Raw genomic sequence first — 21,664 nt, 5'->3', positions numbered from 1 at the left:
CAATTTTTAACCTTTAACTCTTCATCCGTTCATTTTATTTGATCTTAGCCATTAAGGGGGTGTTTGACAAGTTTAAAAAAATAGAGCTGATAGGCAACTGATATGATACTCATCAATTTGCGGTTTGTATCGATTATTTTTAGAATTTATTTTTAAATCGTGGATAATGATCGATTTTATTTTTTATTTTGACCATATTATCCTTTTTTATTTAACTTGAAAATTAATATTATTAATATTTTTATTTTTTTATTTATAATTTGAATATTTTAATTAATGTATTTCAACTTTGTTAAAATATTTTTTATTAATAACATCAAATATAAAATATTTATTTATATCCAAAAACTTAAAATTAATTATAAATTTTTCTATTAACAATAATAATTATTTTATTATTTCAATAATAAAATAAATGATATAATATAAAAGATTAATGATTACATATTTATTTAAATAATATAATATATTAATTTAATAATTATATATTTAATTTAATAATAAAATAAATAATATAATGTAATAAATTTATAATTTTATATTTATTTAAATAATAAAATAAATTATATGGTATATACTTTTATTAATCATTTCACATGTTAACAGCAACAGCTAAATATAATTTTACCAAATACTTAATATAAAGCATTTATCATCGTAAGATCGATTAGTTATCGATTATCGATTAACGATACTTTATCGATTATATTCAACGATTAATCCAAACAGACCCTAAATCATCATATGAATATATTATTTTTACTCTCAAAACCATAGCCTTCGTTTATTTTACGCATCTGCATTTGCTTTCCAATTTTTGTTCTTCTTCTAAGGCTACATGCATCTATCTATTTCTTCTCCTCTCAAACTAAACCAAACCCTGATTAATGGTAGTCACCGTTGGTTCTTCACTCTTTCTTCCCTCTCGCGTCTTTATTTGACTGTTTCCCTTCGCTCACCTCATCATTCCTCCCATGGCAGCCACCACTGGTTCTTCGGTCTACTTATCTCGATTCTAGATTCTTCGTCGGGTTATGTTTATCATATTCGTTTTTTTTTTCTAATTTGTATTATGATTTTATTTGGTGTTTGTATAGTGATTTTGTATATAGGTATTGAATATGAAATCTTGCAGCTATTTTATTGATTGATTCAAGTTAAACGATTGATTAATTAATTCAATCTCTAATTTTGTTCATTGATGTAATAATATGGGTATTGATTGTTTTTTGTGAGTTGTGAATTGAAACAGATGAGTATTGGTTTCCTTTAATGTATTGATTTTGTTTTTGTCCTGTGAATTTGATTGAAGTATGAAAGAGCTTGAAATCGGATTTTTTAACCGAAATTAAATTGAAATATTTCGATTTTATTTCGTTCAACTCTTTTAATAAAATTAATTCAATTTGATTTTAAAATTTTGAAAAATTTAATTTTTAATTTTTTGAATTGAAATTGCTTACTTTTATATTAAATAAGTGTATTAATAAGAATAAAAAAGATTAAAATAAAAAATAAAAAATAAAAAATGCAAAAAAAAAGTTAGGTTAAAAAGCAAAACTTCTTTCAACAGTTTAAAATATAAGGAGAAATACTAAAATATTTAACTATTTAAAGAAAGCACTTATATATTTTTTATATCTGATTTTCTTTTAATATTATGTCTGATTCTACTTCATATTTAATTTAAAATATAAAAATTGTTATATTATTAAAATATTTATTAAATAATTTAATAATATAATTTTTATAATTATTCGAGTAAATTAAATGATTTTAATATTTTTATATTAAACTTTATTAGTTAAAATCATATCAGTTCAGTCAAAGGTCAGCACGAGGGCACCGCCTTGCGACACCTAGCAGGCAACGTTTCACAGTCACCGTCACCTGAGAAAAAAAATTCCTTTTGGGTTTTTATCACTCTATTATAGTACGTGCCCTATCTGGACGACGATTTCATGGAAAATCCATGAAATCAGCGGTCACCTCACCTGTTCGCCTGAGAGGCCGCCGAATCCATCGTTGTCCACGTTTCACTCCAAACGGCTGTTCAATATCGGTGCTTGTCGCGCTATTTTTTTGCCCTTTCAATATTTTCTTCTTAAACCCCACTTTTCTTCAAACGGAGAACAGTGGAAGAATCACACTTCTAAGATTTCACAGAGGGAAACCAGAGAGAGTGAGGTTTGTTGGGTTTCTAGTCATGGGAGCTCTTGCTCCTGTCTCTCCTTGGATACCAGAGGATGATCTTTTGTTGAAGAATGCTGTGGAGGTAATTTTTAAGCGCATTATTTATGTTTCCTTTTTCGTTAATTTGTTAATTGCTTGTTCAATTTCAAGTCCCTTGTTTAAATATCGGGGGGGTTTGTTATGGGTCTGTGGTTTTGCCTTTTTTTTTTTTAAAGAAAATTTAAAATAAAAATTTTAACTTGGAAAGTATCTTTGGCGCATTATTGGACTGATTTTTTCTTCCTGTGACCGTGAAATTAGGGGGGTTTCTTTTTAATTTTTGCTGCATTTCGTTTGCATTTGAATTTTTGGACATGCAGAGTATAATTATATAACTGGTGATTTTTTTTTTTGCTTGATATATTTGTTTCTGCCGTTGACTTGATTATGGGTTTTATAGTGGGTTTCTGTGTTGAAGCATCAATTGTTTGATACAACATGTCCGCAGCTGTTTCTTTACACTATGCATGGGAATGGGTTAGAAGATTAATGGGTGGAGCCTCTTAATGGATTTAAATCTATTAATCTCCTAACACCCATTTTCATTTAAAGGGTGGAATTAATGTTTTTGCTATTACATCCATTATCCTCTTATTCCTTTCAAAATTCCCAAACAAAGTGAAATTAATTAATCTTTCTTTACATTTCATTTCCTTCTTATATCCTTATTAATTTCTCTTTCCATGACCACTATAACTTCCGTGCCATGCCTATATGTGTATACTTTGGCATGTTACCATTTCGCTTCAGGTTATATGATGATTGCTGGAAAAAAATTCTTCCTATTTAGGTTTCAAATGAAGGAATTTGATCCATGCTAGATAGGTTTGTTGCTACCAACTGTTCAATATAACACATGCCAGTGAAAGATTCCTTACAATTAGGTAAGGAAAAAAGGAATTTTGACCCTTCTTAGATAGTTTGCGGCTACGTGCAAGATTAAGTTGTGGTGATGTCAAATGGGATTGGGACAACTGGAGTTGACTGATATGTCTCTGTTATTGGCGTACTTACATGGTAGTTGAATTCACGTCTTTTTGCCAGGTTGGAGAATGTGGTTTTATGTTTGATTGTCGGGATACCATAAAGTAAGTGCCAAATTTGTAAACACACCAAGTTTGGGATGTCTATTGTGAATATATTCACAATTTTATTAAAAATACCCTTATTAGATAGTTTGAAGTCTTAATTTGGCATTAGAATTTGGACAAAGCAGGTTGCTTCCATCCAGTGTTATGAAAGGCGCCGGGTGAGGTGAGAGGCATGCCTCGATTCAAAGTAACCTTTTTTTTATTATTAGTATTTTCAATTTTTTAGGGTTTTTCTCCTCTCCTCCTCTCCTCTTTTCTTCTCTCCTATTTCTCCCTAAATCCTAAACCCTAATAAAGTGGAATTAATTAATCTTTCTTTATTTCCTTTCTACTTTTTATTTCTCTTATACTGTGCCTCATTTCAAAAAGGCCCTCGTTTCGCCTCGCTTCCCATCTCTTGCCTAAGGGTGCCTATCACCTTAGTGTCGCTTTGTGCCTTAATAAGACTGCTTGCATCTCTTTCAATGTACATGGATATAGTGTGTAGGCACGTGCTTATGTATCAGCAGCACTAAGAAAAGATGTGTCAATGTGATTGTACTGTTCCCCGCAAGTTTGGGAATCCGTTGGCCTAAGCTATCATCACATTTTTTTGGAAAAGTTTTTTTCTTTTTTCTTTTTTTGAAATCACATTATGCAGAGGAATTTGTTATCTAATAGATAAAAGTATATTAATATTACAGCTTTTCTTTGTTCAATCCGTTGGCCTAAGCAAATGCACTTTGTTCAATTATGTCATAAAAATTAAAATAGCAGGCTGATTGGTAATTTTTGAATTTGGTTGTTAAAGCAAGTGGAAGGCATGCAATGCCTGTTGTTATGTTCTTTTTTTCTTCTCTAGTTTATTCAGGAAGCTAAAGCTTTAGTGACCTAGATATCCTATTACAATTCAGGGACTTAAATGGAAAATCTAGATGAGGGGCATTGAAAATCTTAGTACATAAAGCATCAGTTGAAGGTTTAGATATCTAGGGAGCCCGGGTTTTGTAAAATAACACACTAATGGAATTGACATGACATCTAACCCAAAATTTTAAGGCATTGGGTTTATAGGTCTTTTTAACTTATATGTCCTTCACTCATCCCATTTCTTTTTGATGTGAAAATTCTAACACTTGAATATTCTCAACAATCTCTTCCTCAAACGTGAATTTCTTTCACATTGGGCTTACTAGGCTTGCTTCCTCTCGAACGAAAGCTTTTTCCTTAACTCGAGTATTACGGTGCCACCAAGAGCCCAATTATTCCACCTAAGCATGCACTTCTAAAAGCCACGCTAGAGCCATCACGTGTACTGAGAGTCTCCACTCTATTTGTCTGCTCTTCTCAAATAGAGTGCCTTCTTGCTCCATTGGGCCTACTAAGAGTCTCATGGCTCTTCCATCCATGTTTTAGAGCATTACGGGAATCACCAACCACCGTTTCCATACTTGTCCCTGCCGAACTATAGGCTCTGATACCATTTGTTAGAGATCTGGGGAGCTTAAAGCGCCTGGGGAGAATCCTTCTTGATAGGCTTTGTGAAAGAACACTTATGAGTTTGACATCACATTCCACTTATATGTCTTTCACTTATTCCATCTCTTTTCAATGAGGAATTTTAACACTTGAATATTCCCAATAGAAGGAATGTGCATGTTTTGAGAATGCTAACAACTTTTAAAATATTTAGTAATACATGCTTACAAAAGTTTGTAAGAGATAATTACACACTCTTAATAGAGTTTGTGAGGTCTTATTATGTTCATTTATGATTTTATATTTTTTCAAAAAAAAAAAAAACTGAAAAGGTTGCAAAGGGCAACTCTTATGACAAAATAAAAATCCATGGACAGTGTGAGAGGCGGGGTTCCATTCTGATATTTATTTTGTGTGAACTGGAGAAATTAGTTCCTATCACATGTAAATGTAAATCTCATTGCAAAATGTTGATACTATGAAGGATGAGATAACTTGCTAATTGACATTATGTAGTTTTTGGTTATGTGGCAGTATTTTCCCTGGATCTGATTTCTCACTTTTATGATATTGATATGTTTCTATTAATTTGTGCAAAATTTGTTTTCTCTTATTTTTGTTTTCTTATTTTTTGAGAGGGTGGGGGACTGTTGGTATTATTGTCCAATTACTATCAATTAATAAAGCTTGATTGCTGCCTATCAAAAAAAAAAAGAAAAAAAGATTGATTGCCTTTGTTCTGTGGCGCCTGTTAATTTTTTTCCATGATAGTTGCTGTTGATTTATTTATTTCTTTTTTTTCCAGGCTGGTGCTTCCTTGGAATCATTGGCTAAAGGTGCAGTACAGTTTTCTCGAAAATTCACCATTCGAGAAATACAAGAGCGGTGGCATTCTCTCCTTTATGATCCAATTGTTTCTGCAAAGGCTGCTTTTCACATGATTGAGTTTGAGCGTTCTGCATCAACTCTTCCACCAAAATTCAGTAGGGCTGGGAATACAAAAGAAAACAAATGTATTTCTAGGAAAAGGAAGGCTGGAAGTGTTCGTAGTTGTTACTATGCATTACGTAAAAGAATTCGCAATGAGCCATATAACAGCATGGATTTGAGTTTTCTCATTGCACCCACTGATAGCAATTACATGGGACATGAAGATGAACCTTTCTCCAGGCATTGTATACTTGGAGATCCAGGTTCAAATCATTTTGGACTTCAGGAATCTAATTTGGATGTCATGCATCATCCTTTTCCACAAATTGCAGATGATGCTACTGCCCGTGGTTTTCATGCACCATTCCAGAACACAATCCAGGAAGATTATCCAGTGGAGCAAGATAATGTACATAAAGAGATTCCACATATACGTGGAGAAAATGTGCCCCACACTGGAAATGGATCTGTGATTGAGGAATTTGGTGGACCAAAAGAATTGGCAGCGAACAGTGACCAGGTGCAGGAATGCTCTAAGTTTGGTGGAGACCAAACATTTAGTTCTCCAATTCCAGAGTGTGCTATGTCATTTCATAACTTGGATTACTCATCTCCTCTTCCTGAGATGCCAATATGGAGGACTGTTGAGGGAGTTTCACCACCAAGTATTCCAGTTAATATGCACACAGGAGACCCATTTTCACTTCCTGGTGACAACGATACGAAGAATGCATGTCTGTCAGAATATGGCTCCAACTTAAAACTGGAGATACCAAGTGAGGAAATGAAAAATGTAGCTGCCAACACGGAAGGTTATCTGGCTGAACTTTCCAATTCCCTTTTGAATTTCACAAATGAGGAAGAACTTCTATTCACAGATGTTGATGGAAAAGATGCGATTGACAAGTCTTACTATGATGGTCTAAGTTCACTTTTGCTGAGTTCACCAAATGATGCCAATCAAGATCACATGGCAAATATAACTGAACCAGAATCTTCTGTAGCTCCAGAATATCATATAAATAAGTCTGGTGGAATTCAGGGAGAATTGAATGAAGATAGGGGGTCTCACCAAAGTGGTGATACTGTTGGAGATTCAGATGTGCAGTTTCACACATCTGCATCAAGTTCAAACCCTCATTTTTCTGAACTGGGTGATGGAGTTATTATCTGCACATTAAACATTGAGGATCCAGAGATCCCATGCAATGATGATGTTGTCTTCATCAATCACTCACGTCCGAAATCATTTTCTTTTATGGAACGACAGAATTTTCATGATGTTTGTAAACCAAATCCTTCAGCCGTTAAGGAATTCTCAAGCAATCCAAAAAATAGTGAAGGAGATCCAGTACTGATTCAGAGAGATCTAGAAAATCCTGATCAATCTCATGCATCTTCTCAGATGATAAGATCACGGGTAGTGCCAGAAATCAGCTCTCTTCATCCAGTTGGTGATTGTAGGGTTAAGTTTGACTTGCCTAGTAGTAGCTCTATTCACAAGAATGTGAGCATTGCTTATTCAGCAAATGCTAGTGCAGAAACTCTTGTACCTGCTAAACTGAAGGAAGAAGCTCCTGAAGTTGTTCCGGTGAAGCACTTTAGTCATAACACTGCTGATTCTTCAATGGAAAAGCCAGCTGTTGCTCCTGATGGTTATATGTGTTATTCCCAGACAAACGCAAGTGATATCAAACAGGAGCTAGATGCCCCAACAAGAATTCAAACTCATCAGGCATCACATGCTAAATTGGGGTTTACAGATATTACGCCCCTGGAACATGGAGCAAACCATCCATTATCAGATCTAGAAGAACCACCTATAGAAAGTGATGATGATGTGCCATATTTTTCAGATATTGAAGCAATGGTAAGCTTTATACTATTCTTCCATTTTTTTTATTAATTCGTTTCTTCAATTTCTCTTGAGTATGCTATTTTTTTTCCCCTCCTTTAAGAGATTTTTCCTACTTTCTACATTATCAGATACTTGATATGGATTTGGATCCGGAAGACCAGGATTTATATTCCAGCGAGGAAGGTAATGGACAAGCTTCGTAATGTTCATTTAATTATCAGTTGTGTGATTATATTCTTGTGCACGTATCAATAGATAATAGCTTAGTATGTTGGCATTTACATATGAATTTAAGTCTGCAGTCTCAAGATATGATTTACATATGAATTTAAGTCTGCAGTCTCAAGATATCAGCATGAGGACATGAAGAGGGTGATTATGAGGCTGGAGCAGGGTGCTCAGTCTTGTATGCAAAGAGCCATTGCATCTCAAGGAGCATTTGCTGTTTTATATGGCCGCCATTCAAAGCATTATATTAAGAAACCTGAGGTATCTGAAAGAAATTAACTTGTTTGATTGCTTGAACTTTTTTTTTGTTGGCTGTACGGAATCATAATCTTTTAATTCCTCTCAAAATGTTTCCCTTCCAAATAATTATCTCCACCTGGAAAGCCATAAGTGGAGCATGACTGATATTTGGATTAACTGCTCATCTAAATTATCTATTTGGAGGCCCACCTAAATTTTAAAAATAAACTATTTGAATATTTGCAATAATAGGCATTAGGCAAGTCCTATTTGACACCTATGCAACTTGAATATGATGCCCTTTTCTTTTCTTCTCCCCCCACCCTCCTCTCTGCCCCTTTCCCCTTTTCCCTTTCTTTTCTTTTTGTGCTTAATTCTGAAGTTACATATCGACTGTGCAGGTTTTGCTTGGTAGAGCAACAGAAGATGTAATTGTTGACATTGAGTTGGGGAGGGAAGGGGGAGCAAATAAGATATCTCGTCGGCAGGTGAGATTTGCATGGGCTAAGTTTCTTTCTTTATAATTTGCTATTATGACATTGTACCATTTTCCTCTCCCCGCCAAACCCCCACACCCCCCCCCCCCTTCCCGTGTGGATGCTTTCAGGATTCAGTAGTCGTATCTTCACGTTTCTTTTCTTTTGTCTAGGCAACTATAAATTTGGACAAAGGTGGATCTTTCCATCTGAAAAATCTTGGCAAATGTTCTATCTCAGTAAATGACAAGGAAATAGCCCCTGGACAGAGTCTAAACCTTGCTTCCAGTTGTTTGATTGAGGTTTGTAGGTCTGTCTTAATGAGCAATATTATTCTTATGCATGGTGTATCACGTAGAATCTAAAGGCAACTCTCATTCAATCTGTTTGTTGTTGAACCTTTTTCTGTTAAACACCCAAGACTGCTTTAGCCTGTTAAGGGTGTTAGGAATGCATAACAAAGCCCTACATTCAGGCAGTGCTGTCATCTTTAAAATAGGGTAGTTACATCATTATTTTATGTATCATTAATCATGATCTAGGTTGTTTCTTGTTTATCATTCATTACAACGAGATTGTTTCTATAGTATGTGTACTTGTAGTGTCATTGACAATCATCAGACAATATTATAGGTTCCTAAGGTTAGCTCCATGGTTGCAAGGTCTTGCAATGCTACAATGCTGATGATAACATCTGGGGAAAAATTTTAATATATTTTATTGCAATAGCCTAGTACAATTAGCATGTTTGTTATATTGTGTTAATGGAATTGGTGAATATGCAGATAAGGGGTATGCCATTCATATTTGAGACAAATCAAACTTGTGTGAAGCAGTATCTGGATAGTGTAAACCAGAAGAACCAAACCCAGGAGCACCAACTTTGACGTGTGGCAGAAATTTCATGAACTGGAATGCCATCAGAAGGTGCTCATTTTTTTTTACTGCACTTTCTGGGTCTTTTTTGCAAACTATGTTTAACCTGTTGTATGTATGAGTATGACTAGTGCTGTTTGAAAAAAGTGCCGGCGCTTTCTCACGTGAAAGCGTTTTCCATATGTAGCAGGACTCTTTTTACCTTCCAACATTGCGCAAATAGGCATATTATTTGAAACAATTGCCTTATCATGATATCATCCACAAAGCCTTTGCCTCTTCATGGAATTCAATTACACAACGATGCATGGCACAATAAAGGCGTCTCCGAGGTTAAAATAATTTTATAAATTATTAATTAAAATATATAGTAAGATTTGAATAATAATAATCAGTATGAGAGAGAATTTGGTGGGATGCGAACAAACTCCTTTCCGGCCCTCTTCTATCCTTCTCAAGATTCTAATCAAAGATATATTTATATATATATTCGATTTTAATTAAACAGTTTTAGTTTTTAATTTAATTCAATTACTAAAATTTTAAAAAAAATCAAAATACACATTTCAATTAATTTTATATGATGCTTAATCAAAACTAAGAGAATATAATTAATGGTGTGTCATTCTCTGTTGTCTATTCATTAATGCAAAAACAGACTGTTGTCTTCCTTCCAAAGGCCTTCCATCTTCCAGGCTCCCTAGTTGCACGGAGAGAGAGGCCTCATTGTCATGGCCACTCCCCTTTCCTTGGGTACACAATCGATGGTGGGTGAGACTCGTTAAATTGTACTTTCTTAGTTAATTATGATATAATTTATTAATTTATTATTTTTAAATTATTTTTTAAAAAATTAATTAAAGTTATATTTAGTAGAACATAATTAATTATCACTATTATTGTTATTATTATCACTACATTTATTCTGTCATCACTATCATTATTATTATATTACCACTATTACTTTTATCATTATTTAATTATCATTATCACTACATAATTATTATCAGTTCTATTACTTTATCTTGCCGCTAGCACCACTATCATCACTTAACTATCGCTTTTGTTCCTATTATCATCATTTTACTATTATTATCACATTAAAATTAAGATTATTATTATCATTGAAGATACATGGAAGATAGCATTTCAAAAAAAAAGTTCATTGAAGATATACTCACTCGGAAATGTACTTCCAAGATGTTAGGGTATTTTGAATCAAATAAAGTCTAAATAAAGTCTAAAATAGTGAGTTTGTTTCGTGTCTCCCAGTATGGATTTCACTTGTTTGGTATTTTTTTTTTTTCTCCTCTCTCGTCCCGGTTTTAGAACTCCTCTCTCGCTCTCCCTCTTTGATTATTTTCCTTTCTCTCCCTTGTCTCAGGGCCTTCTTTCTATCTTTATAAGGCTGGCTTTGACTCTGAGCTCTAGTACTAGATGAAGATTCAGTGCGATGTTTGTAGCAAAGACGAGGCGTCCGTGTTCTGCACCGCCGACGAGGCTGCCCTCTGCGACGCCTGTGACCACTGCGTCCACCACGCCAACAAGCTCGCCTCCAAGCATAGACGTTTTTCTCTTCTTCATCCTTCTTCTGGAAATTTCCCTCTCTGTGATGTCTGCCAGGTATTTGCCTCTTTAATTGTTTAGTAGTTGGTTTTCTTGATTGATATATCATTTTGGGTTTTGTTCTGATTGTAGGAGAAACGAGCTTTCTTGTTTTGTCAACAAGATAGAGCCATTCTTTGCAGAGACTGTGATGTTCCGATACACGAGGCCAACGAGCATACCCAGAAGCATAACAGGTTCCTTCTTACTGGGGTTAAGCTCTCCGCCACCTCTGCTTTTTATGTACCCTCCTCCTCTGTAACCAACGGCGGTGATCTTGTTTTTGATTCCAAGTCTCAACAACAGTCATCGACCAAGAAACCGGTGTCCTTCTCCCTCCCAAGTTCTAATCCACCTTCACTCGCTAAGACCTCATCTCCAAACTCAACAGTGAATAAGGCCTTATCCAGAGACACGACGGTGGTGAACAAGGATGGGGATAATCTGGTAATAAATGAAGGGATTGGTTCCACAAGCAGTATATCAGAATACTTGATTGAGACGCTACCTGGATGGCATGTCGAAGACTTTCTTGATTTTTCTCCTACTCCCTTTGGTTTCCGTAAGGTTTGAGTTGATTCTTTCTTCTTCTAATTAATTGTCATCTCCAATAAAATACGAAATTTTATGTGCTTTATTATACGGATATTTTGTTGGATCTGAGAATTTTCTTGGGTTTGTTTGTTGAATGTAGCCTGGTCATGGGATATTGCCGTTTGAGAGTACTGATCATGGGAGCAATATTACCCCTTTCTCGTCGGAAACCATGGGGATTTGGGTTCCTCAAGCACCCGCTCCTCTATGCCCATCTCAAAATTATCCACAAATGGGAGGGCAAATTGGGGGATAAAGGAGACGAAGGAGGCAGCAATCATGAAAGCTAACAACAAAAGGTGGACTGATGATGCATTTACGGTTCCACAGATTAGCACTCCATCCACTGGCTTCAAGAGATCTAGACTGTTCTGGTAGGACAAAACTGGCATGCTCTTGTCCAGTAATATCAAGAACAATGCCTCATGCTTTGTATTTTTTATATAGCAAGTTTCTTCATATCTGGTTTATTTAAAGTGTATCTGCCCCTCTTTCTCTTTTTGCACGTGATCCAATCCCACTAGTTTTTGGATTTTGTTTCTGTTTTTCCTTAGTTCCTTGTACTTGCAAAATGTAGACATCTTCTGTATATACGAATAAACCTAGCTTTTTTCCTTTTCCATTCTATTATTGTAAGTGCACAGAGAAATCATCAGAGTTCTAAGAAATGCTAAAATTTTGTACTGAATGATATGATGAAAGGTAACTGAATGAGGCCTTTCCCTGTACCTAAAAGATTTTTGTTTTCCATAGGAAAGAGAAGCGACAGCCAAAAGAATATATATGATCAGTCTTTGTTTATGAGTTGTACGATGACAACGAAGATGACAGCGGTTGGCTGACCAAGACATATAGACGGTAAGCTGCAGAGGTGACGCTTTGGTTTTGTCTTTTACTGCTGAATTCCTTGGTGGGCACTTGCCCCGGGTTAGCCAATCCAGCCCATCAATTTTATCCTCGAGATGGAGATTTTTGTTATCGTCTCCCCACTACCCGGCCAGCCTAGCTTCACTCCCGGTATCAGAGATTTTAACCAAACCTATTATTAGAATATGTTTTTCTTTTTAACCTTTTTTCCCCTGTTATGGGGTAATCTTTCCTTTTCAAACCGGGGCGGAAGCATATATGTATGCACCTTTCTTGAAGGGGAAAATAAATTTTAAAAGGATAAAAAAAAAAAAATTTTCAACTCTAGCGCCCATAATCCACTTGAAAGTTAAGAATGTGTAATAGTAAAATATTTAAATTTTAATTGATAATATAAAAATTTTTTATTTTTAATTTTTTAAAATAAAATTCATTGGCGACTTTCAATAATTAGCTTTTATGTTATTTATATTGATATAATATTTATCAAAAAATTATATTTTCATATATTAATAATTTTAAATAAATAAATTTTAAATTATTAAAATATTAATTTATGTAATTTGAATCGTTAAAATTATTTGTAAATAAATAATAAAATTAATTTTTTTTCTAATAAGTATCAAATTAACATAGAAAATATAAATTTTTCAAATTACATTAAAAAATAATTTAAAAAAATTTTATATTATTTAAATTAAAAATTAAGAAATTTTGTATTATAAATTAAAAATTAATTATTCTGTTATTATATTCTAAATTAGGGTACTATTTATATAATTTGTCAATAAAAAAGCATAAGTAGAGTGAACCCACCATAGGAAATAGAGGAAAATTAATATTAAATATATTTTAAATATGAATGATTCAATAAAATATATTTTTATTTATTAATGAGAGAAGTGATGGAAGTCAAAATCCCAAAGCCTTCTTAACTTTTGGCATTCAAAATTCAAGTACCTTAATTATTGAATTTTCACTCTGAAATTGTAGAAGAGAGAAGAAGCAGCCGAGGGTGGGAAAGAAGATATGAAAATGATAACAATGGACATGAATCATTGTGATAGGACAGAGACACATATGATATGAACCAAAAGAAATTAAAAACAATAGCTTAGCCTACAAAATAACAAAGTATAATTTATTGATCTGATGGCTAATATCTTACTATTAATTTTTTTAAATAATTTTTTTATAATTAATTTCAATTGAAATTTAAGTAGGATTTTTTTATAGTTTAAGTGTATACAGTAAATTTTTCTTATATTATGTGTGTGTTTCTTGAAATTAATTAAAAAAAAAAAAGATCATTCCAGTATTAGTGAGTTAATTTTTTTTTTTTTTAATGAAAGTACTGATGCTCAACTTCTATTGGTCGACAAACTATCAACCTTTATTCTCAATTCCACTTTCCGAATGGACTTGGGTTGTCTTTCCTTCCGTGTAATTGTGATTCCTCAACCAATTAATAGGAGTTGGTTAAAATTGTCGGTTTTAATAAGTTATATAATATATTTTTTTAAAACACAATAAGTTAATCCGCTGTAGCACGATGGTCAAATGGTTTCAAAGATGATAAAATTCGGGGTTCGACTCCCGGCAGCGGAAATATTTTTGAATTTTTTTCTTGTCTAATTGTTCTTAAAAGACTTCAAATCCCAAAGGCCGTCATTCAACTCAACAACCCAACTTGTAGCCTCCTTCTCCTCCACCAGCACCTCCTCCTCTTCTATACACTGTATCTATTCTTGTTGTCATGTTCAATTGCAGTAGTGGAAGAGATGTTATTATGAATTCCTTGCATACTTAGGAAATTCTAGGGAAGTGACATTAACTTGAGCAGTGCCGTTTCATCACCTCTGAGCTCAACAACTGCCATTGCCCGAAAAGCGGAACCTATAAACTTCTCATTATAATTAGTGTCTGCATCTTCAAGTTTGTACTTGTGGAATTCACTTGCTAAAGATACATGCCATCTCTAGATATAGGTTTATATAATCCTTTGCCAGCTAGATTTTGACCTCCTTCAACAATCTAGCTCTCTTTCAAAAGAGGAGGGGGAAAAAAGTTGTCTTCAGGCTTCTGGCACACTTTTGTCCCACTCGTGATCCTTGGGCAATCTTCACTCCGCCCAGCGCTACCACTCGTGTATACTATATAAATATGAGTGGTTGCGTGCACCCTAGTAGACCAATGAGTAATTTTGAGTCTTCAGACATTGAACTGCCAGCCCAACATAGTATTCCTAACGGTGAAGTTATAGTAATTTGATCTCACATTGTTTAAACAAAAATGATTTGTCTGCATTAACCGACCTGTTATCTCTTGCTTGGAAATAACGTTTGAAAATGAGGTGTGCACAGGAAGTTGCAGTGATAGAGAAATTGTGGGGGTAGTTTGGTTTTACCTGTACATATAATGTTCCTTGCAAAGGTATAAAAATTGATTGCTGTATGTTGGTGCCATCATGCTGCCATGTATATTCTATACATCTGGAAAATATATTTAAAAAAAAAAAACTAGCACTTTAAGATTCAAACTCAAGCTGAAACAACCAACAATGCTCTGATCATATACGACAAGTTTGAACAATTAAATTACATGACAAAACATTGCAATTGAGGAACTAAGAATGTTAATGCAGAAAATTAATTGCGATAATTAAGTTGCACTTTCCAAGTTCTTGTCAGACTTTGTTGTCCAAGGTATTTGTTTGATATTTTTGGGACACTATTCAGTCTCCACTCTCCAATCCATCCAACAGAATATACAAGCCCGGTCCTTCTTACTCACATTGCATCATGTTCTGAGTGTAGCAATCATTTTACCTATTAACTGATCGTAAGATCATAGTTTCTGTGCACATTTCTTTTGTTGCTTTCATGAAAAAAAAATCTTGTCTTTTTCTTTTCCCATATCACATGAAAGGATAATAATTTTTAATATATTTATCAAGTATATTTAGTTTGAAAAAAATTGTACAAAGATCCTTTTTAAGGCAAAAAGTTAAACCAAAATGGATCTCTACTTATAACAATTACTCAATTAGATACGCAAAGGGTGAGAAGTTGAGACTGAAACCAACTTGAACCGGAACTTCATCCTTCATGCTTCACCAACCAATAGACATACCAAGACAAAAAAAAAAAGGAAAAATTTAAAAAGAAACTGCACCTAGCAACAGAATTCTGTGCTTATATTGGCGCAATCTTACAAACCTTTGTTCCATTCTTCTCATCACGCGGGGGCAAAATTAAGAATAGGCAGCATTGGCGGAAGGTGGCACCCTGTCAAGAGAAGAACAAGGAGACAAAAAAGAAATCAATTAATTCGAGAGAACTAAGTTCCAGAGTTCTTCTCTTCATGGGTTTTGGCTTGTGCATTGCTGAAATCAGGGTAATAATTCTCCAACTCAAGTTGACCCAGAATTTCTTTTGTTTTGGAAACATATGAAGCATGTCCTTCAATTGTTTGGGTAACATCAACCTGTACAACCAACAAAAATTGTGGAATTGAACTAAACAATGCAGTAATACATAAATACAAAAGATGGTTTGCATGTGAAAAAAATATAGAGAACCTGGCACTTACATTCTCAATCCCAAGAATATCAACAGGTTGAATCCCTGCTAATCCCTGAGAAAGTAAACTGCACATGGGAAACTTCTAAGTCCTCAGTATGTGATGACGAGTCAAAGGTTTAAGCTCTTTGGAGTTGTATGCAGCAATTGAAGCTTATTATCTATTAGCCTTAATCTAGAAGTTCAGGAAATGAACAGTTTATATGACAGCAGCATGTGAACAAAATATAGTTTCTTCCATCCAGTAAAAGTATGACATACTAAAGGAATTGGTTTAGATCCTAGGAATTTTAGGATGTACATATCAGTAATGCATAATAAATAATACATTAAGTAGCATACAAATCTTAGAGTTTGGATGATCCTAATGTAAAACCATAATATGCATTACCAGATTGCTTCTTTCACATTTGAGTAAAATAAGAATATTGTTTGTGTTCAGCGTTCTTATGACTCATGAGTTATCTGAATTCCTCTCTTAAGATATGCCAAAAACCATAAAAGATCAACTGCTTACTTGGCGCGGAAAGCAACTCCAAGCGTCCAATCATTTGTAGAATAAACATTGATAATTCTACCAGCCACAATCTGCCAACGGGAAAAGGAAACTATAGATCTTAACAAATAAAATCAGACAAGTTTCCTACAAAACATTGTTTTGGTTCTTGCCTTCCTGACATCCTCCCATTTTTCATCCTTTATTGAAACTGGTGCTCCAAGAAGAACAACTCTTTCTACAATTCCAGCTAGAAACATAGACAGAGACTTCTTATCAAGTGGTCAACGTAATCCATCAAGAAAAATGATGAAACAGGTTATAGTCTAACCATGATCTCCTTCTGTTTCAGCCAAACACTGGAGACATTTGAAAATTACTCGGGCCCCCAACGAGAAACCTATGAGTGTTACAGGTCTGAAACATAAAGAAATTAAAATAACTAATTCATATAACAAATGATACGATAAAGAATGAATATTTTCCTCATATAATACACAAAGCCACAAACACTATACCTGCTCCCTTGCAATCCCTTTAGCAACACCTCAGCAAGCAGCTTTCCAGCTTTATCAGCTCTGAAATTACATATGGAATTGAGAGGGGAAGAAAAATTTTATAGCTAAAATTTCAAGCCTACATAGAAATGACCAAATCAGAGCATGGGTGTTACAGTGGAGCATAGTTCACAATATAGGAAGAAACTATGCAAAAAATTGGAAAATCAGAGGCAAGCGGCTTTCCTGCTTTATCACAATACAGTGAAGGGTGGGGGTGGTGCCGTGGTGGTAGGAGAGGTCACCAAGTATGCAATAAAGTGAACCTTCCATTCCAACAAGGATGAGAATGAAATTTACATTAATCATCTTCCATCAGCATTATTGACAATCACCTGTCAACTGCAATCGCCCATTTACTGTCTATGAGATCAGTTGCAGCCAGTAGAGCTGCTGGTAAGGCCAGGGCTGTTAAAAGACTGCTTAATACAGTCAACATGGCACCTTCAGTCATCAACTGCATAGCAATTTCTGCAACAGGTGGCAAGACATTCCATTACAAAACTGCCACTAGCTTCAGTTACAAAATAGTGATAATGACAAAAATTTAGAGTACTTGAAGCAAGCCAGTCCTTTATTGCAGTGCTCAATGCAATCAAATTCTCAGATTCCCACTGCAATGCATACCTACGTATTTAATACAATTATATCAGTGATAAATTTCAGGCGTGCAGCCAATCAAAAACTATAACAGAACAGTGACTATGACGGAATATGGAAAGAGTTATGAACAATAGATTAAAATAACTCTAAGGTTCCACCATTTACAATCAATTAGTAATTCAAGGTCAAACTATAGCCCAATGATAAGCTTTGAGGCTTAATAGCACGTATTGTATTTTAAGCATCATTTCCAAATGAGGGGGAAAATAGAATGGGAAATTTAGTTATTCTCTTCCTTGGGGAATTTTAGGAAATTAGAAGTCATAGAAACAAGTGAATATAGATTCCACAGCTGATCGTTCAATAGCTGGAATCATAATGGACTCGTTCCTATATGTCGGGGCAATGGGTGTTTTAGTTACTGGTTGCATTTACTATCCTTTTAAAATTTTCAATTGCAACAAAAATAGCTTAAGCCATGGATATTGGAGTAAGATGACGGGTAAAACGCCTGACTTGTTTCTTGGAAATGCATCAGAAACCGAAATAAGAAGACTTGTAAATAATAAGAAGAGAGCGAGGAAGCTCAAGACCATGACCACACAACCTCCGGGATGGAGATTATAGAGTACGAGGGTTCCCTCCCCTCAGCCAAGGATGTAATTTTTGCATCTTTACCTCTCCAAGTTATCATGATGACCTTTCCATGGCACTATAAAATCTTCGTCCTCAAAGACAAGTCCAGAAATGAAGATTCCAACTGCCAGCCGCTGTCAAGAAATTCAGTCATAGCCAATGCCAAATTCACATAATAATTTAACAAGATGCAATAAAATAAAACAGGTAATGAGCATACCACTTCATTAGTTCTTAAAACCAGCTATAGCACACCACCATCTAAAGAGATAAATGTAAATAATCAAAATGAACAGCAAGACTTACGCCTTGGCTATGATTCTCCTCCATTTCTTTGAATTCAAATTCATCAATGCTGCCAATTCTTCTAGCCATTTTACTTCCGGTAAGGCCAGCTCCAGCAGCTGGGAGGCAGAAAATGTGATCAATTCCACATTATATTCTTCTTCCTTCAAATTTGACACAAGCATGAAGAGCATGCCTACTAATTTCATGCTTTGCACACTAGTTCAGTTAGTGTGCTTCGCGGTCATCATCTTGTCCTTAAACAGTGTCTTTCCTCATTTATCACTGTTTGCTGATCGTTTTTCTCATGATTGGTAAGCAAATACAGGTGTGTGCAGCTTTCACAAGGTTGCTTAAAATTCACTAGTCTCACTCTCGCAGAGGAACAAAAGCGTCCAACAACCTTCCACACTCAAAACATTTAGTATATGAAACTTTATATGCTTTGACTTTGATTACTACAGAGCGCTTGCTTTTCTGAGCAACTATTTGCTTAACATAAAATGTTTTCACTATTAAGATGATATTTGCTATTATTTACATTCTTTCACGCAAGAATATTTGTTAGTACATAGTTTTGAAAAGTTTAGTTTTGAAATGTTTATCCATCATACAGAATTGAACTGCAGAAAAATGTAGAAAAATATAAAAACCATCAGTTGAGATAATAATCAGGATTGTCATGACATGTAATATTTATTGTTGAGATTCTACTGGCATACTCATACTCCTTTGCAGTATCTAGAATGATGTTTTCCATGAAGAAGCAGAAGCATTTTCTAATGGAATTCAGTAGCTTCACTCAGACGATGCACCCTATATGAATGCATATGATCAGGAGAAAGAGTAGACATTTTTGAAGTTCCAAATATCTAAACTCCATCTCATTACTTAGAAACTCTAGTCCCAACTGATAATACTGACAAACTGTGAACTAAGAAACAATAGAGAGATTAAGAAACTGATTTCAGTATCTATACCTCCAAATGAAGCTGCAACAGCAAGAGAACCAGCAACAGATCCTGTAGCGCTTGCTGCTGCAGCAAATCCACTAGCTCCAATTACGGGGACTATACCACCCAATGTGGGAGCCAGAGCACCCAATCCCCCCGAAATGGCTGGGGCAGTAAGGGCTGCAAAGATGTTATGATAAATGGTAAATTAAAACTGATTGTTAGTTTGTTACAGCAAAGAATTGTGGATGGATCTATTAATAAAATAAATTCTATACCACCCGTAACAGCCATCAAGGTTCCTCCAGTTAAAGCGGCAGCAGCAATGACACCTCCACGCTTTATCTTATCCAGAGTCGTCTCTGGAATAATGTTTTTATCTTCTTCGGTGCATTCCTTTCTCACTAAGTCCATCAGAGAGAAGGAAATCATTATCTCCATGGCTTCCTACAGAAGAACAGTACATGGATGCTAGATATGATTCAGAAATTCACAACTAGTGGAGATCACATCCAAATACCACACAAAAGCATATGAGGATTGTATTGTTATTAAAGGGCCAAGACTATTCACAGAAATATATAATAAGGAGCTTTACAAATGAATAGAACGATTAAACAAACCATTTCTGCCCATCCAATGTTGAGCCATGTAGCCAGCAACCGTAAGGCCACACGGTGGCGAGCATCATAACCTTTTTTAAGCTGAATAGATTTTTCGTCATCACTTTCACCATTGTCTACGACACAAGCTGAAAGAAGTTCATAAAGAACTGTCACTTTCCTCTGATAACTGAGTAGTTTTCTCTCTTCCAAGGCTTTATCAGAAGTTCCAACTCCAGATTCACTAGGGATTTTCTCTTTGTTGGAGATCTTGGAATGTGTGCTCTGTGTTTTTTGATGAGGTTCTGCGTCAATATAAAGATTAATTCCAACTCAGTATGCGTTATGTCTCAATTATCATGTTTTTAGACTTAAGCTTACTGACTCCTACCAGTCTCCTCAGAAGAAACAGGAGAGTTTTCCAAGCCAAGTGCCGACTGTGCCGTAGCATCAACAGTATTTGTTAAAGAAATCTCCTTATCCATTTTTTCTGAAGAAGTTCCATCACTTTCCTCTGACAGTAATTTCAAGAACTGGAATAATAATAATAACAATAATAATAATAATAATGCACGGCGATCTGATGAAGCACCGGCTAAAAAAAAAAAGAAAAATTCACATTTCCCTTATTCCTTCAATAGATCGAAGATTGAGAGATGAAAGAAGGAAAAAAATAAAAATACCGCTCCAACATGGTGTCTCACTTGCGAAGAAGAACCAGCAGTTTCCTTCAACCCATCCCAAGCTTGATCGTCCACTCCAAGCAACCTGTTTATCTCACATATCAATTAAATTAAATCCTGAAATTAAAATAAAATGCGAAAAAAAAAATTAATATTTAGTCGTAAAAATTGGTAGCATCTTCTTGTTTTTACCGGAAAACAGGCAAAAGCAAGCCAGAATTTTCATGGATCCAAAGCTGAGGATCATCCGAGACAGAAATATTCTCACCAACGCTTACTACTCCTCCAATTGGTTCTTCGTGGAGAGGCTGAAGAGGTTTCGAAGGTCGAGTTTGGTGAATCTGAGACTGGTGAAGAGCCAGAGCGAACAGAGCAGCCGCTGCGTATTTGTGAGTCGGCGTCAATATCGACGTCTCCATTATCGAATTCGAAATCGAAATAGCTAGATTTGAAGAAAGATTATTAAGGGATCATAAGCTTTTAAATCTCTTAATCGCGAATTGAGAGACTGATTCAAAGCCTAACCGACATATTACTTCTTCAAAATCGCATCGACTTCGCGGAAAGAAACGGCTATTTCTTTGTTTACACGCGGGAAACGCGAGGCTTTGCATTTTTTTTTTTTTAATTTTATTGGAATTAATTTTATTTTGCTTAATTTTTAATGTCTGACGTATATATTTTTATATAGTGTGATCGTTATTTAACTATAATCATTAATTATACTATTACTCATATAATATTATTATAATGAAACCGGTATATATATATATATATATATATATATATATATATATATATATATATATATAT

The 21,664-nt window shown here is 34.7% G+C and overlaps 2 protein-coding genes and 1 pseudogene across 7 annotated transcripts; 2 read left to right on the top strand and 1 right to left on the bottom strand.

Annotated features, from left to right (window-relative positions):
- Positions 1-1,838: 1,838 nt before the first annotated feature.
- LOC110666015 (uncharacterized) lies at positions 1,839-9,641 on the top strand. 5 transcript variants are annotated; one of them, XM_058130796.1, is made up of 7 exons: positions 1,841-2,275; positions 5,587-7,581; positions 7,698-7,752; positions 7,910-8,058; positions 8,439-8,525; positions 8,687-8,823; positions 9,299-9,641. In XM_058130796.1, the coding sequence occupies exons 1-7, from the start codon at positions 1,973-1,975 to the stop codon at positions 9,300-9,302; spliced, it is 2,730 nt and encodes a 909-aa protein (XP_057986779.1). In that variant the 5' UTR covers positions 1,841-1,972; the 3' UTR covers positions 9,303-9,641. The 5 variants fall into 5 exon arrangements, 3 of the variants coding, with proteins under 3 accessions (XP_057986780.1, XP_057986779.1, XP_057986778.1); XM_058130795.1 differs by having other exon boundaries at positions 1,842-2,275; positions 8,687-8,815; XR_009141862.1 differs by lacking the exon at positions 9,299-9,641 and having other exon boundaries at positions 1,840-2,275; positions 7,910-8,080; positions 8,437-8,525; positions 8,687-8,712.
- Positions 9,303-12,210, top strand: LOC110666027 (B-box zinc finger protein 21-like; annotated as a pseudogene).
- Positions 12,211-15,004: 2,794 nt separating this feature from the next.
- LOC110666037 (uncharacterized) lies at positions 15,005-21,428 on the bottom strand. 2 transcript variants are annotated; one of them, XM_058130793.1, is made up of 16 exons: positions 21,044-21,428; positions 20,852-20,936; positions 20,560-20,701; positions 20,190-20,473; positions 19,845-20,013; positions 19,594-19,746; positions 18,635-18,732; positions 18,371-18,462; positions 17,646-17,716; positions 17,425-17,560; positions 17,051-17,110; positions 16,864-16,949; positions 16,706-16,782; positions 16,554-16,624; positions 16,047-16,104; positions 15,005-15,941 (listed from the first exon to the last, which is right to left on the bottom strand). In XM_058130793.1, the coding sequence occupies exons 1-16, from the start codon at positions 21,268-21,270 to the stop codon at positions 15,795-15,797; spliced, it is 1,956 nt and encodes a 651-aa protein (XP_057986776.1). In that variant the 5' UTR covers positions 21,271-21,428; the 3' UTR covers positions 15,005-15,794. The 2 variants fall into 2 exon arrangements, with proteins under 2 accessions (XP_057986776.1, XP_057986777.1); XM_058130794.1 differs by lacking the exon at positions 21,044-21,428 and having other exon boundaries at positions 15,006-15,941; positions 20,560-20,682; positions 20,852-21,035.
- Between the last annotated feature and the right edge of the window lie 236 nt (positions 21,429-21,664).

This window comes from Hevea brasiliensis, chromosome 12, assembly GCF_030052815.1.
Source record: "Hevea brasiliensis isolate MT/VB/25A 57/8 chromosome 12, ASM3005281v1, whole genome shotgun sequence".
NCBI classification, from domain to species: Eukaryota; Viridiplantae; Streptophyta; class Magnoliopsida; order Malpighiales; family Euphorbiaceae; genus Hevea; species Hevea brasiliensis.
This window is presented reverse-complemented; position numbering and strand designations above follow the sequence as displayed.